The 17,171-nt window shown below is 37.1% G+C and overlaps 1 protein-coding gene across 2 annotated transcripts in view; it reads right to left on the bottom strand.

Annotated features, from left to right (window-relative positions):
- The window catches only part of FAF1 (Fas associated factor 1), a 464,195-nt gene that overhangs the window by 321,955 nt on the left and 125,069 nt on the right, over nucleotides 1-17,171 (bottom strand). For both annotated transcript variants that reach the window (XM_080801413.1, XM_080801414.1), the window contains 2 exons: nucleotides 13,557-13,603; nucleotides 826-1,028 (listed from right to left, as the gene is read on the bottom strand). In XM_080801413.1, coding sequence (XP_080657539.1) covers nucleotides 826-1,028; nucleotides 13,557-13,603 — 250 coding nt within the window. The remainder of the gene's footprint in view (nucleotides 1-825; nucleotides 1,029-13,556; nucleotides 13,604-17,171) is intronic.

Raw genomic sequence — 17,171 nt, 5'->3', positions numbered from 1 at the left:
CCTCTCTGCCTGCTTGTGCTCTCTCTGTCAAATAAATAAATAAAATCCTTAAAAAAGAAAGGAAGCGGGGCACCTGGGTGGCTCAGTGGGTTAAAGCCTCTGCCTTTGGCTCAGGTCATGATCCCAAGGTCCTGGGATCAAGCCCCGCATCTCAGCCCCGCATCTCAGCCCCGCATCGGGCTCTCTGCTCAGCAGGGAGCCTGCTTCCTCCTCTCTTTCTCTCTGCCTGCCTCTCTGCCTACTTGTGATCTGTCAAATAAATAAATAAACAAAATCTTAAAAAAAAAAAAAAAGAAAAGAAAGGAAGGAAGGGGAAGGGAAAAGGAAAGGAAAGGAAAGGAAAGGAAAGGAAAGGAAAGGAATTGGGTAAAATCTATCCAATAATGGCAGCCATACACTTTAAGTTTCCTTTGAGAGTATAGTATTGAAGCAATTATTCAACTGGCAGTTATTCAACTGGCAGGGAGAAGGAATGATAGAAACAGGTCTTATTTCTGATCTCTCATTAACCATAGCATAAAAACAGAATAAATTTCAGCTATAAAGTACAACACACAATATACTTAAAAGTTTGATTTGCATCTGCCCTAAAACAGCATCTTATACCATTCCATGTAAGTGGAACAAAAGAATTATTCTCAAACTTGCCTCAGTATCAACATAGTATTTCAAAATGAAGCACAATTATCTGTATGGAAAATATCAGTTTCAATTTGCCTTTTTTCCCTTCTTATTGGCAGTCAACTCAAAAGAAAAGAATATAAACTAAATGTTTACCTAATGAATTGTTTGTTTATGAAGGCTTTATACTAGGAAAAACCTTACCAACAGTACAGCTGTCTTCAAGTACCACATCAACATTTCTGTCTCTGTACTCAACCCTGAAGTCCAGCATCCGAGGTTGCCGTTCTACAATTTGCCTAGATGGCATTACAGGTCGAAATGCTGAAGAGGAAGAGGGAGCAGGAGCTGAACCTGGGTGACTTGGATCAAATGCAGGTCCTGGTATAGTCTCACCTCCATAGTCACTGAAATATTGACATAAAAAGAAAGATTATCATCAACCAAATCATTACAGATTACCACTAAGGACCCATTCCATACTTGGCTTGTGTTGGTCTTCCAATCAAATTTACCTACCTATGCATCAAGGCCTAACTAAAGTTTTACTTCCTCCATAAAATCTTCCCTAGCAACTGAAAGCCACATTACTCTCCCTCCCATCCTTGTCTTTCTGTGTCTATTAGCAGTATCATACATATCATTTAGCATTTAATCAGATTTTTGCCTTACATTGTTATGATGTTAGTAGGACATTAATTTCTGTGAACTAAGAACAGTGTCTTCTTCATTCACTTTCATTTGCTCTCTGAAAGATTATTTGATTAACTCTACTTTCCACAAAACTCAGAAATTAATCATCCTTAAATCTCCATTCTATCATACTCCTCAGTCTTAAAAGATTATTTTTTTCCCTGCTTTGCATAGAAAACAGATGCCATCAAGATGAAATTCCCTTTTTTTTACAACAAATCCACCAACTAACCAGCATATGTACTCTTTTTCTCTTTCTGTAAAACAGGGGCAACATCATTCTATCTAAAACCATCTTCTAATTAGCTTTACATTATGGTATACTTTTCCTTTCCACTATCTTCAACATCATCTTCTCTTCTAGATTCTTCTCAATAACACTTAAACATGTTAAAATCTTAAAAAATAAAAATACAATCTTTGTTCTGCCCACTTAATAGTTATCTCATTTGTTAAATGGGAAAATTAATTACACTCGTAGGGATTAAGTCAGATAAATGCGTGAAAAGCTTAGCACACTGTCTGGTACCTGGTAAGATCTCAAACTCAGTATATCCAAAGTTTAACTCATTCTTGTCTCCCCAAGCCTGATTCTCCCTCCATTATTCCTCATGTCAGCTATCCAAGCCAGAAACTTCTGGCTGTTATCCTTGATAACTTCTTTTCTCACAACTCCCATATCTAGTCAGTCCTTTCAATTTTACCATCTAAAAATCTTTTAGTTAAGTTATCTACCTTTCCCCTCTGAAGCTGACACCCTACCGCAAGCCACAAGCACCTCTTGCACAGGCTGATACAACAGCCTCCTAACTAATCTCTCTGAATGTTCCCTTGCTCCCTTGCATGTCATTCCTTACCATCACAAAAATGAAATTATATAAATGTCTTCATGTCATTTTCTTCAATATTCCCCTCTGCTCTTCATACAGAGCTATAAAGAGGTGTATAAGTCCCTATATTATCCAAATCCTATCTACCTCCCCAGACTTAGCTTGTGCTAGGCTATCTCCAATCTCTCTATGTTAACAGCCACAACAGCCTTTCATTTCTTCTGTCTCACCTTGATCCTTCTCATTTCATAGGGGAACACAGATTATTCCTTCTAAGCATGTTCTTTCTTTCCCATCTCATCCCAATATTCCATCTTTCTTCTAGCTAATTATATTCAGCCTTCATATCTCAGATTTAATGTTTTTCAACTCAGAGCATGTTTTACTACCTCAGAATGGTTCTAATTCCTCACAACTACCAATTATAATTGATATTAATCATTTGACATTTAAGACCCCCCAGAGAATAGAAGTTCCAGAAGGGCAAAGTTCACATTTGTTAATTTAATGGCTGTATCCTCTCCCTGGAGCTCAAGCTTTTACAGAGAAAGTGCTTAAATATTTAACAAACCAGTGAGTAAAGGAATAATTATTAAAGAATTTGATTTTTCTCTCACTTAGTTTATCATATATAGTCACTTCTTTTTCCCCCTCACAGGGAGAAGTAAAGAAGAAGAGAACATAAAGAATGCTTCCATTGAAACATCATTATTGTACATATGTTCCACCACCACCAAAACTACAAGCTCAGTTCTAAAACATCTTTTTTCTCACTCTAAATTTAAGGAAAAAACAACAGATTGGGAACCTGAACAGGAACAACAAAAACAATGACCAAAAACCCACAAATAAGCACTATTCTTATGACAACTCAGGAGAAAATACTTACATTTACTTCACACTTTTGCTCTGATTAGTGTTTACCGAATTTAGATTACAAAATTGATTTTGTGCATTGTGGTTGTCTTTTAAAGACTAGGACAGGATAGGATAGGATACAAATAATTACTACATGGCACTTAATAGTTAGAACCAAGTATTATTTCCCAAAACTTTTGATTCTGATCAATATTTGCATATGTGTATTTTTTGGATTCCAAATATTTCTCATTGTAGGTAATAATGATGAGAGTTCAGATACTCTAGTAATCACTGATCCAAAGGCAAAAATCTACACTTTCTCCTAGTTGTTAGATTCAAGAAAAGTAATCTTAGAAGTAAGACATAGAAAAGAAAATGTCCAACGCAGGAAAGAATATCACTGTTGGAATCCACTGTTGGAGTATCTATGAAGAGAATGTGTGCAATGATATTTCATATCTGTAAATTTTGTCACAACTTCTAGGAACCTCAGAAAAATAGCTAACATTAACAGGCTGGTCCCTGACTTATTGTTTTCTTAACTCAAAATTCATCCTTCTATTGTCTATTCTAGCACTCTGCAAAATTCTATTTGTCCTTTGGCGTATGTTTCCCCAATAGATTCTGTAAATAGGGGATACTAGATAGAGATCATTTGTTAGGAGGAGAGGACGAAAGCCTTCCTTCTTCCTATTTGCATATGTTTCTATCAGTATCATCCTATAGCTTTTAGTCTCCTGGCTTTTTTCAGCATTCATATAACCAGATTCCTGACATCCCCTCAGATACCAATAGGAGCTAGACAGTGTGCATTCCACAGCTGCCTGATACTAACTCAGGTCTAACAGGCTCCTCAGAGCTTGAAAGTTCTGTTAATCCTTTGACCAAGACCTAAGAGTGGTAACTTCCTGAAGCAGTTACTATACATAGGTTACTTCAGTTTTACTTTTTTGCTCTTTTAGCTCTCCACACCAATTCTACATTAAATTTGAAATACCCAATTTTTATTTATTTATTTATTTATTGGTAATGGAGGTGTCCCAGAAATGGGATTCAGTTACTGGTTTGATTATGTCCTTGACCTTCAATATACTGATGAGCTCTGTGCCAATGGAAAATGGGATACTAGTGAGCATGTACTGGCATAAGGATTAACTAAATTGTCACTTATAGTTCATTATGATCACATACCTATTAAAACAAGTACCTAAGGGGACAAATGATTATTTGACTTGGCCATTATGGTGGCAATAATGACAAAATAAAGACTTTGAGCTGGCTGCTTCTGACTCTAATGGAAAGCTTAACAGAAGACAATGACACACTTAGGGCTATTAACGTTTAGTTCAAGCCATGACAAGAAAGCTAAAGCTTTTGAAGTAGCACTTTATTATTTCCCATCCTGCGGGTATGATCCTACTGAGAATCACACACAAAATTTAATTTTGCAGCTTAAATAACTACAATGAAAGCTGAGTACATGTACTTTCTAAGTTTCTTTAGTGAAAATTACAACACTGTTTTAGAAAGAGTGGGACCCTAAAATGTGGAATAGGGATACCCAAGTAGATTCAGATGAAGGTTACACCCTTGAACTCAGAGTCCCTCCCAACCTTTTTTGTAAAGAGAAACAACTCCTCCTCTCATGACTGAGGTTAGCCTCCTCTTGCTTAAAAACTGGCAATGCTCTTACTTGAGACTGTTGCCTTGAAAAGGGATGCCTACTGCCAAAACCTACCCCCACCATTCCTTACTACATCTAAAATCAGATCTAGGCATGCTCCAAGAGAATAAGTACAATGTCTTCACTTAGAGAAGGCTTATATCCAAAATTATAAGATTTTGATAAAGCAAAAACCTAGGGAATAGGTAAGGAAATGAGTTTGAAGTGAATTTGACCAAAAGAGTTTGAATAGGGCCAAATATAACATGTTTGCTTAAGCAGCTGTAAGTCCTCTAATAGTATGCTTGTTGACTGAATGAAACTTAAGTCCCAAAGGAGTCTAAATTTAATGAGCATGAAATGCCCAAACTTTCCTGGCAAAATGTAGAAGAAATCCTGATGCTTAGAAAAATAAGAATGCTCAAGTGGATTTCCATGTACAATCTAAACATACATACATCCTCCTACTACATCATCCATGAGGTCCCAGAGGACACTGCACTAAAGCATTAAGAAATACATTAGTAAGGGAGGGTCTGCATTCTTGAAAAACTGTAGTGGCTGTCTTCCATGGGTTGAAGAGATGACACCAATGAATAAGTTTCCTTAATGGGTATGAGAACCCAAAGTACTCAGTTCAAATGGCAGAATTTAGTTAAGAAAAAGGTGGAAGCAATTATATTAATGGACAGCATAGACAAGAAGGGGCAATCAGAAGATTTCAACCTGCAGAGATCTTTAAAAGTGTTTAACTGAACATGATTATTATGATTATTATTCCCCCCCCTCCCCCGAGAGAGCATGTGCCAAGCGTGGTGGGGGAGAGAGACAGAGAATCCTAAGCAGGCTCCATGCCCAGCCCCAAAAGGGCTCAATCTCATGATCCTGAGAGATCACAATCTGAGCCTAAAATCAAAAGTAGGACACTTAACCAACTGAGTCACCCAGGCGCCCCAGAACACGATTATTTCTAAGGAAGCAAATTAAAAGTCAACTGACTAAAATACTACTTGATCTAAAAACATCAGAAATCCTAGATCTGATAGCCTAAAACCTAATGTCTGTAACCACAACAGAGAGTCATACTCACTCCTCGTTTCCAAACACAAGTTGTTTCACAGACATAAATTCCCTGATCCCCACAAGCACAATGCAACAGAGCCACATGTATGTATTAGAAATTTTCCTCTAAGACTTCCCCTAATGGGCCTGCAGCCATTTATTAGGGTGTTTGTGTACTGATAAAAGGAAAATATCTAAATTTTTATGGGATTACTACTTGCTAACTCTAAACTGATACTAATTCCTGAGGATATAAAAGTGGAAGATTATGGTGGTAAATGAAGTTTGGGCCGAAATCCACTCATACCATGTTCAAACAATCTGTGAACCTACCCTGCAACAACTTCTCCAGATTCTGAATGCTTAATTGAAAGAGACATACTCAGTAACTCGCAGACATCCCATATTTGCTTCCTGATCCACGGAGTTAGGGTTACTATGTAGGAAGGATTAGTAGCAAGAAGCAACTGATCTTGCATATACTTTTTTACTCTATATTAATTTGCAATCACCAAGACAAGCATTTTACTTTTACTCAGCAGGGTAAACAAAATACCTTCACTGTCTTTTTCAGAAGATTATGTCAACTCTCCTCTAGCATATCAATCTAGCCTGGAGAGATCTTGATCACCTAGACATTCCACAAAAAAACATTACATTGATAACAATGTGAACAAATCCTGAAGAGAAAAGTAGCAAGTATTTGAATGCTTTGTTAAGACACATTTATGATAGAGATTAGAAGATACATGCCACAAAAATGCAAGGGAGAACCTGCCACCTTGGTGAGGTTTCTGGGGTCTAGTGATTACAAGCAAGTCAAGGTAAAAAGCCAGCTGCTGTACCTTGTACTTCCCATCAATAATAAGAAATAACCAAGTTAAATGAGGAAGAAAAGATTTGGACTTGGAAAGGAAAAAAATATGGTTGTATAATATACATGCTCATACCAACCAAAAAAACCAAACTGCTGAAGCATTACAGCCCCCCAAGTTACCCCAGAAAGACAGTAGTGAAAGAAAAGCCTTCTAGTGGGGAGCACTTGGGATTGTACCACAGGTTGACATTTTCTTTTAGAAAGATAGATTACCTGAAGTACAAATCTATACTCACCCAAGGACAATGGATAATAGGTTGGCCAGCTGATCGGGACTTGGAAAGAATAAAAGAAAAATTAAGTGGCAAGGAAATCAGGGGTAAAGATATGAAAAGAGAACTTTCAGAATGACACAAAGTGTGAATATATGTTTCTGAGGGGAATGCTGCCCACAGGCTACCCACTGGGGGGGAAAAAATGGCTCCCAATGTGCATAAGATGACATTGTTCTTGATGTAAGTCAGCTTTTCTCCCTTACTACCCTAGGGCTGTTCCATGCATTACTATATAGTGAGGCCATGACAAGAGGAGTGGAGATTAGACATAAGTACAACATCAATTTCCCCTTACCAAGTATGACTCTGGCTAGGGAAAGTGTCTGAAAACTGCAAACAAGAGAAACTAACTGAGCCAATATGGCATCATTCCTTTGAGATCTGGTAATGGATCATTTCTTTTTTTTTTTTTTTTAAGATTTTTTAATTTGTTTGACAGACATCACAAGCAGGCAGAGAGGCAGGCAGAGAGAGAGAGAGAAGCAGGCTCCCCGCCAAGCAGAGAGCCCAATGTGGGGCTCGATCCCAGGACCCTGGGATCATGACCTGAGCCGAAGACAGAGGCTTTAACCCACTGAGCCACCCAGGCGCCCCTAATGGATCATTTCTATCATGGAGGAGGAAGCAGTATGTTCTCCCTTAAAAAGACGCTGCTCTGGATATGGACTTGACTTCCCTGACAGCAATACTTTTACCAGCACCACCGTTCATATTTGAGGGAATACCTTATTGATCTAAGGCTTCCCCACACAACACTAATTCTAACCAAGGAACTCATTTCACAGCAAAAGTAGTGCTGGTATCATTCATATATACTGCTACCCAGAAGTATCTAGCTTGTCAGAACAGTGAAATGTCCTGCTGAAGACAGTTGGGAGATAACATACTCAAAACTTGGGTCTCCACCTTAAAACATGTAGTATATGCTTTGTATCAGTGACTAAAACACAGTGATATTTCTCATATTGCCAGAAAATGTGGGTATAAGAATTAAGTGTTAGGGGACACCTGGGTGGCTCAGTGGGTTAAAGCCTCTGCCTTCGGCTCAGGTCATGATCCCAGGGTCCTGAGATCGAGCCCCGCATTGGGATCTCTGCTCGGCAGGGAGCCTACTTCCTTCTCTCTCTGCCTGCCTCTCTGTCTACTTGTGATCTCTGTCTGTCAAATAAATAAATAAAATCTTTAAAAAAAAAAAAAAGAATTAAGTGTTAGTAGTGGTTTCTTTTATTACACTAATAACAGAATTTTTGCTTCCTGCTACTTTGGGCTCTGGTGGTTCAAAGATCACAGTTCCAAAGAATGTAGTATTTCCACAGTACTTGCATAAAACTACAACCTGAGAGTGCCACTTGGCCATTTTGTACTCTTCATATTACTGAATTAACTAGTAAAATAAGGGGGTATGAAGTGAGGTGGGAGGTCCTGATTACCAAGAAAAAACTGGGTTGCTGCTATACAATGGACTATTTTCTGGGGCATGTCCAATAATATCAGTTAATGGAAAACTATAACCAATTTTAAAAAGACAGGTCCACTGAGGATTTTAAGAATAAATGTTTGAGATGACCCACCAAGTAAAGAAACTTGACTATCTGAGGTGCTAGCAGAGGGAATATAAAGAGTGGAAGAAGAAACTGGTAAATATTAATCACGGCCTTATAACCAGTAATAGTAACAAAAATGCAGCAGCACACAAGTGTGTGTACAGACACACACAAAATTTTCTTCTTAGTTTTGCACATTGATTTTTTTTTCTTTTTAAGATTTTATTTATTTATTTGACAGAAAGAGAGATCACAAATAGGCAGAGAGGCAGGCAGAGAGGGGGGGAAACAGGCTCCCAGCTAAGCAGAGAGCCCAATAAGGGCCTCCAACCCAGGACCCTGAGATCATGACCTGAGCCACCCAGGCGCCCTGCACATTGATCTTATCTACACCAGTGACCTAGCAGTGACCATACTGTAACAATGACACCCACTTTGTTTTAGCATCAGCCACCAGTGTTAGCTTCTAGCTTCTTTCAATACTTCGAAACTAGCCTCTGCATCTTGCAGAGGTACCATTATCAGCTGAAGCAGGACTTCTTTCTCTTATGTCTGTGGTCAAATTGCTAAGGCCGTTCCTCTGGGCTTCCAAGTCCTATTAACTTCAATTTCTCCCAATCACTTTCCTTTTTCCCTCTAATACTAGGAGTGACTTTGTGCCCTTTATTTATTTTTTTTTAAGATGTTATTTATTTATTTATTTGACAGAGAGGCACACAGCGAGAGAGGGAACACAGCAGGGGGAGTAGGAGAGAGAGAAGCAGGCTCCCCGCTGAGCAAGGAGCCAGATTTGGGACTCGATCCCAGGACCCTGGGATCATGATCTGAGCCAAAGGCAGGTGCTTAATGACTGAGCCATCCAGGCACCCCAACTTTGTGCCCTTTAGTGGTTAGCAGGGGGCTCTCCCAGACAGACCTGTCCTAGAGCAGGCTTCCTGGAATACTCTGGAGCCAGTCCACACAGTTCTGGCTGTGCCCACCCTACTCAGAGGATGCTGCAGCTGTAAATCTGCTCTTGGCCTATGCTCCTTTCCTCAAGCCTAGCAGGACCACCCCACCCACAACTGGGCCTGCTGGTCCAGCTGTTTCCTGATGTCATTATATCTGAATTATCTCAGTATTCCCATTTTGCTCATTCAACCTGCTCCACATTTCTGGAACTGATTCCCTATATGAAATTCCCAGTGTTTGAAACACCTTAATGCACTTTTTTTCTTTACCAAACCCTAACTCTAGGAGATAGTACATTTCTAATCACAGCAGGCTATTTGATGTGTTGTCAGCCCAAGAGAATTTTTTTAAAAGTTCTCATTTGAGAATTTTCATATTGGCTATTAATTACTCTATTTCAAGATCAATAAAAAATAATGAGGATGCCTGGGTGGCTCAGTCATTAAGCGTCTGCCTTCAGCTCAGGTCATGATCCCAGGGTCCTGGGATTTAGCCCCTGCATCAGGCTCCCTGCTCAGCAGGAAGCCTGCTTCTCCCTCTCCCACTCTCCCTGCTTGTGTTCCCTCTCTCACTGTGTCTCTTTCTGTCAAATAAATGAATAAAATCTTTAAAAATAAAAATAAAAATAATTAAAAATGATGAATTTGCATTAGAGTTTTTCACTAGCAATATTTTTTTTTAAAAAAAGAGAGAGAGAGGGAGGGAGAAAGAGAGACTACCAGTTAATGATCCTATCAATTTTGACTAATGTTCAACGGTATCCATCCAAAGACATCCAAAATTGCTGACTCAAAAAAAAAGTATTTTTAAGACTTTTCATCTATGAAGACACCATTCTATAATCTGATATACTCATTCTTCTAGTTAATCAATAATTAAAAAAAAAAAAAGACACTGATTGTTAAGGGGAACGCTATGGAGAAATCTATTTTAGATCTAAACCTCAACTAAAGGAGTGTTTTTATCCTTACGCAACTTCACTCTACAAACCACACACATCCTTGGAAGGCAATGAACAAAGCAAAAGTAAACAGGAACTCTGTACATGTTTATTTCAATTTTTAAAAATCCATCCCAAGGTAAAATTTCTAGGTACAAAAACAACAAAACAAAAACACACATGTGTTTTAAAGATAAATTTGTCTTTAGAAAAAAATCAGATTCTTAAATGAGCACCAGAGAAGACAATAAATAGAAACTAACTGGCCAAAATGGATATATTCCATATCAAAAACCTCAGCATTATATATCCTGAAAACGTTAACAGTGAATAATTAGAAAAATGCCTAGTCTTCTCAAGGTTTCCTCAATGAATTAAACAATAGACAAAGAAACATACAGAATATCTGTCTGGGTCAAAAAAATGTGAGCTGACAAATACTACCCACTTAGTCAATGAGGAAAATTACACTAATGATTCATAACATTTTTAGAAAATATAGCCTATGCTGTCTACTAACACAAGTAATTCATTAGCACTTCCTTCTAATAATAACTCTCTCCAAAAATAATGTTTAAAAGGCTCTGGACAACATGCTAATAAATAAAATATTATACCAAGAGGTAGTAAATAAACATGCACACATTTGATGTTTCATGACTGAATGGCTTACATTTATGACAGCATAAGTCACACAGTTTATAAATATGTTGTATTAGCAGTATATATTGTCTAGTGAAATAAGCCTTGGAGGATGAGGCAGAAGACTTGCTTATATCCTGACTCCATCAACATCATGCTGTATCATCTGGGCCAAGTCACTTCATGCCTTATTCTCTCTACCTGTAAAATGAGGGATAATAATATCTGCCTTTACTTGCTTACAACTAAAATAGTAACTGTAAAAACAAAGCTATGGGAGAAAGATCTTATACACGTATTAAATTCCAACTTTTTTACCCAAATGAAAAAAATCTTAAAAACAAAAAAAAAAGACATGACATGGTTAGTTTGCTGACCTAGAATAGGGCAGAGTGGTATCAAAAAAATGCATGGCTTTTAAAATGAGACAAACCAGACTTCACCACCTACTACATTTGTGAGCTTGGGCAAATCTAAGTAAACTCTCTAACCTTCAGTTTCCTCACTATGAAATATGAATCTCTTAAGAGTTATAATAAGTATTAAATAATGAAAAATAAATCAATTACCTAGCACAGTGCCTTAAGCACTTTTAAAATGTTAGTTTCTTTACTTTGAACTTTATGGGTACATTAAAAGCCATATTCCCACTTTTGAATTCACAAAAAAAATTGATTTCAAGAACAGCTATAAAGCACAGGGACTGGGTTCTTCTCCCTCCGAAAATAATTCATATTTAAAAAAATCTTTTTGGTAGCTTTTTCCTCTGTCGAAGTATGAACTGACAAATTAGGAGTCAGCTGTATTCACAGACTACACAATAAAAGTCAAACATACAAAACAAAAACCCTTTTAACTATTTACATATGCCATTCCTATCTTCCACTTTCAGTGGTAAGCCAATGAGAAAGCAACAAAGAACCCTCTTTCATTTTCCTCTGGTTAGGAGATATACAAGCGAATTTTTAATTATGTCAATTCCACAGTGATTTCAAAGCTAAAGAACAAAGTCAGAAAGGGAGAGAGTTGAAGACTATTGCTAGATACAACTGATTTTCTTCTGTGCATATATGATTCATTCCTTTAATTAAATAAGCAAACAAAATAAACAAAACCACTCTCTAATGAACGTTAAACTCCAAATTTTATAGTATTAGAAATCAATTTAGTGCTGAATCTCTACTTTTAAATATTAAGCAAAAAGTATCATCAGTGACAGGAGAGATGGGATGTTTCCAGGGATGAGGAAATTTCTACAGTTCACCCAGAGCAAAATATTGTTAATTTTAAGATATATCCAATATGTACTCAGAACCCAGAAGCTAAATCCACAAGGGTTTAGCAAGCAAAAATTTTGGCACAGAAGGTGAAATAAAATTTACTCAAGAATAAAACTGGAACCATATTTAGAAGTCTAAAACCTTCTAAACCAAGAAAAAAAAAATGACCATAAAGAAGTTCCTGTAATCATCTGGTTTGCTTTCTAGATAAGGGTTTCAGTAAAACTGAACGCTTTTGAACAAAAAAAAAAAAAAAAAAATTTTTTTTGGTACAGACTCTGGAAATCAGCCACATTTACTCTGGATGAAATTCTGACAGTTTTTTAAAAATGGTGGGGAACAGGTCTATTATTTACTAAGGGTAGTAAAAGTACCAAACAGAATTTGCTTCCTTTCTAAATATACACAGTTTCCTATAAAGTATAGCACATTTTGCAGCTCATGGTGAATTTTCTGATGGTTTTGCAACAGCACTCTTCTTCCTCTCCAAAACAATCTCATTCCTAGTCTGCTGTTTCTGTTTGCCTCATCTGCACTTAGTAGATCATGCTTCAGTGACTTAGAAATCCTAGCCACCGAAATTCAAGCCAAAGTTTGAATTGACACAAGAGGAGGGAAAAATCAAGTAATTAAACTACACTTGGAAGGGAGAATGGTTTTACCTCCTATGACTCTATAGCGTCCTCTTTTAATCCAAACCAGCCTCTAATTTTAAGGAAAGAAAATTTATAAAAAGTTATTTCTAATCTAAGGAATGGTTTTGTATCTTATAGTTCTCTTGGCTTCATCTTCCAATTTTACCCTCTGGCAATGACACAAAACCATGAAGAACATTCCACATGTTAACAATGCATTCTTCAAGTGAAACAGTTCAGTGCTTTGGGAAGTTTCATCAATTAAGGACTTATTCAAATTGTTGCAAATTAACATGAACTTAATTTAGAAACCAAAAGTGAAGAAAAAAAGACTGTAGCAAGGTTGGAGATAACGCCTGGATAGGTAGATAATAACCATGCTCTAGAGTTCTGAGATTCCATTTTATGAATTAGAAGATCCCCTTGAAAAGCTTTTTCAAAAATAAAATAAAACCACCATTAAAATAGTACCACTCATTCTGAAATAACATTATATAGTTAAAAATTGGAAACTTTAGGAAACTGATATAATAAAATTGTCTGAAAGAACAGTAACTATATTAATGAGCTTCTACACCAAGGATCAAATGCTCTATCAAAAAGTTAAACAAAAAAAAATTAACAACTGTCTCTTTTCGCTTGGCTAAATTCTCATCCTACTATTAAGCACCTTATAACATACCTTTGTAGAATGCCATTTTCCTGGGGTATTACACCATTGATAGCTGCCTGCAAACAAAAAACAAAGAAAGCCATTTAAAAAAAACAACAACAACAGAAAAATGCTCAGGGACAGGTGGGGTGGAGAACACTGTACAGGAAAACAAGTATACTTTGAAAAATAAAATTTAGGAGCACCAGGGTGGCTCAGATGGTTAAGTGTCTGCCTTCAGCTCAGGTCATGATCCCAGGAGTCCCTCATCTTGCTCCCTGCTCAGCAGGAAGCCTGCTTCTGCCTCTCCTTCTACTGCTCCCCTTGCTCATGCGCTCTCGTTCTGTCAAATAAATATAATCTTTAAAAATAAAATAAAATTTAAACAAAACACTAAATGTTTTCTTAATAATACAAAATATTCTCTAAAATATTTCTCTACTTACTACGATAACACCGTATTTTGGGAAACTAAAAAAAAAAACAAAACAAAACAAAAAACATGCATTTGGCATATAATATCCCCAAATCTTGAGTCATAAAAAGCTTACTCTCACAGTCTTCATTCAAGCAAAACACCCACAAAAACCAATGTTTAAGAATGTCAGAACAAGGGGCACCTGGGTGGCTCAGTGGGTTAAAGCCTCTGCTTTCGGCTCAGGTCATGATCCCAGGGTCCTGGGATCGAGCCCCACATCGGGTTCTCTGCTTGGCAGATAGCCTGCTTCCCTCTCTCTCTCTCTGCCTGCCTCTCTGCCTACTTGTGATCTCTGTCTGTCAAATAAATAAATAAAATCTTAAAAAAAAAAAAAAGAATGTCAGAACAAGTAAAATAAGTACCTTAAAGTTTTTTTAACTGATTTTTTTCTTCAGATTGAGAGGAGTAAGATACAAAATCACAAATGAAAAAATGGACTGAAGAAATAAAATCAGTCTTTCATGTTATAATTATTCTTAGTAAAAAGAACATTTAGAAGGAAAAAACACAGAGGCAAAAATTCTCTGATAAACATAATACCATGATTGTACCAGGTTACAAAAGGAAACAGGAATATCACTGGGTAAGTTTCCTTATATAAAACATTCCTGAAGTCGGTCTCTAAGCTAACAAGTCTCCAGTTACTTGGAACATCGCACAGTACTGACATGATATGGACATTTTTGCAGGCTGCTGAGCAAGGACGCTGCAACATCCTGGATTGCAGGCAGTTCACGGCAGGGTAACAAACATTCCCTCGAGGAAAAAACTTGGCATTTCCAACTTTGCCTCTGCATCATAACAACTTCCCTTCCCTTGTCCATCCAAGTCCACATCAAAATGAAAAAGGGAAAAAAAAAAAAAGGGTAACGCTTCAGTGTTTTATCAGCTGCCTAGAAATCAATTCCCAAAAGGAGTTTGTGTATTTTGTGAAACATTAACTTAAATTATTTGTCAGAAGTGGGTCAAGTTTATAATGTTATTCTGTTGAATGGAAATAAAGTAGAATGCAAGATGCTTGCTATGAATTTTGAGAGCTGTAATGCTCCACTGGCAAAATACAAAGATATTCACAGATTAATACAGACAGTGGATTCCATAGACCCCCGACAACCTGGAGGCTCATAAATCCTGAGTCAAACAAATAATAAAATGAGTTTTCAAAGTCACAAATTCAATGGAAGCATCTCTGCCTACTTCCAGGTCAATTATCTCTTTTCTTTTGACAGCAATGGCTCCACACAGAAATATCTCCTTTGCTAAAAAATAGAAAATAGTGAAAGAATTTTCTATGGTGTTAGAAAAGAAACAAAATGCCAGAGTTTGAAAAGATTTTGTTCAAATTTTCACTCGGGAATTCAAGGTATAATGGAAAGAATACTAAGGATTTACAAAGTCCAAAATTTGAACCTAGGCTTTTCCAGTTACAAATTTTATGACCTTAATATGTTCTACACTCACCGAACTTCTTTTGAGCCTCAGTTTCCTCATCTGTATAATGAGGTAATACTATTTCCTTAGCCAAAATGGGCCTATCTTTGTGTTCCTCAAAAGCATCTAATTCTATTTTTCTTAGGTCTTTTGAAGATAGTATGTTTGTTTGAAATGCCTTTTCCCCATTTCTTGTCTGACTAAATCTTAATCATAACTGAAGTTTGTTAGATACACTTTTTCAAAAAATTCTTCTTAATCAACCCCCCATCTATATAGGCTGACTCTCACATAGAACACTGTGCTTTTCCTTCATAGTAACTGACAATTACTTATTTGGTGAATACTTGTTTTATATCTGCCTTTCTCCGTAGGATGTAGGCTATGTGACAGACAAGATAATAGTAATTTTGTTTATTACTTTATCCCAGTTGCCTAGCACAACACAGGCATTAAATGACACCTGATACTTTTTGTTAAATTAATGAGCTGGAGGAGTACCAAAAAACAAAAACAGAGATGCCCGACTGGCTGAGTCGGTTGAGCAACTGACTCTTGATTTCAGCTCATATCATGATCTAGGGTCCTGGAATCAGGCCACAGGTTGGGCTCTGTGCTCAGCAGCAAGTCTGCTTGAGGATTCTCTTTCCCCATCTTCCTCTGCCCCTACCCACACACACACTCTCTCTCTAAAGTAAAAATAAATAAATCTTTAAAAAACAAATACCAAAAAAAAAAAAAAAAAAAGCCACATAGTCAACACCTGACCAAAGCTCAGAAAGCTTCCTAGATGAAATCATGTCTCAATTAAGACTGTAGGATAAGTGGGGGTGCCTGCATGGCTCAGTCAACTGAGCAACCGACTCTTGGTTTTGGCTCAGGTCATGATCTCAGGGTTGTGGAGTCAAGCTCCATGAAGGACTCCATGCTCAGCAGGGAGTCTGCTTGAAGATTCTCTCCCTCTGCCCCTCCCCCTGCTCCTGCAGATGCACACATATTCTCTCTCTCCCTATCTCTCTCAAATAAATAAATAAACGTTAAAAAAAAAAAAGGACTGAAAGATAAGTGAAAAGTAGCAAGATGGGGAAGAGGGCAACACTATGCAGAAGGATCAGTGACACACCTCCACTTTTGTTTTCTAAGACCTTAGGATCATTTTAAATAATGCATTTGTTTTGGGGTTGAAAGTTAGCCCTTGACCTCAACCTATTTTGTACATAAATATGTAAAATGTAATCCAGAATGAAGGTACAATAAAAGTATTATTTGCTAAAGGAATCTAGAATAGGGAGAGAGATTTTGGGGAAGATTAAGGAAAGTCTCAGAAAAGAAATAGCATTTGATCTGGACATCAAACAGTAAGTGGATATAGAAGCAAAGGAAAATTTCAGATGAGTTCAATTTTGAACATGTTAACTTCAAAGTGACAGTAGGAATCATTTGTTTACTTAACAAATATGTATTAATTGCCAACTACATACCAAGCTCTAGGCTAGGCAATGGAGATATACTAATGGACGTGACATAGCTTGCCTTCTAGCAAAGACAAAAATATATTCAACAATTAATTTTACTATAAGCAGTTCAGGTAATATCCAAATGGAGTCAAAGTAATTTAAAAATTCAAAGCTAGTAAAGCAATATATGTTAAAGGCAAATAAAAGCATCCCTAAAAATATTTTAATTCCCTCCCCCTATAAGCTTTCTTTGGTGAAGAGAAGTTGAGACAAAGAGTC

The sequence above is a fragment of the Martes martes genome, assembly GCF_963455335.1.
Source record: "Martes martes genome assembly, chromosome: 4".
In the NCBI taxonomy this organism is placed as follows: domain Eukaryota; kingdom Metazoa; phylum Chordata; class Mammalia; order Carnivora; family Mustelidae; genus Martes; species Martes martes.
The sequence above is the reverse complement of the archived record's forward strand: the minus strand, read 5'-3'. Positions and strand labels throughout refer to the sequence as shown.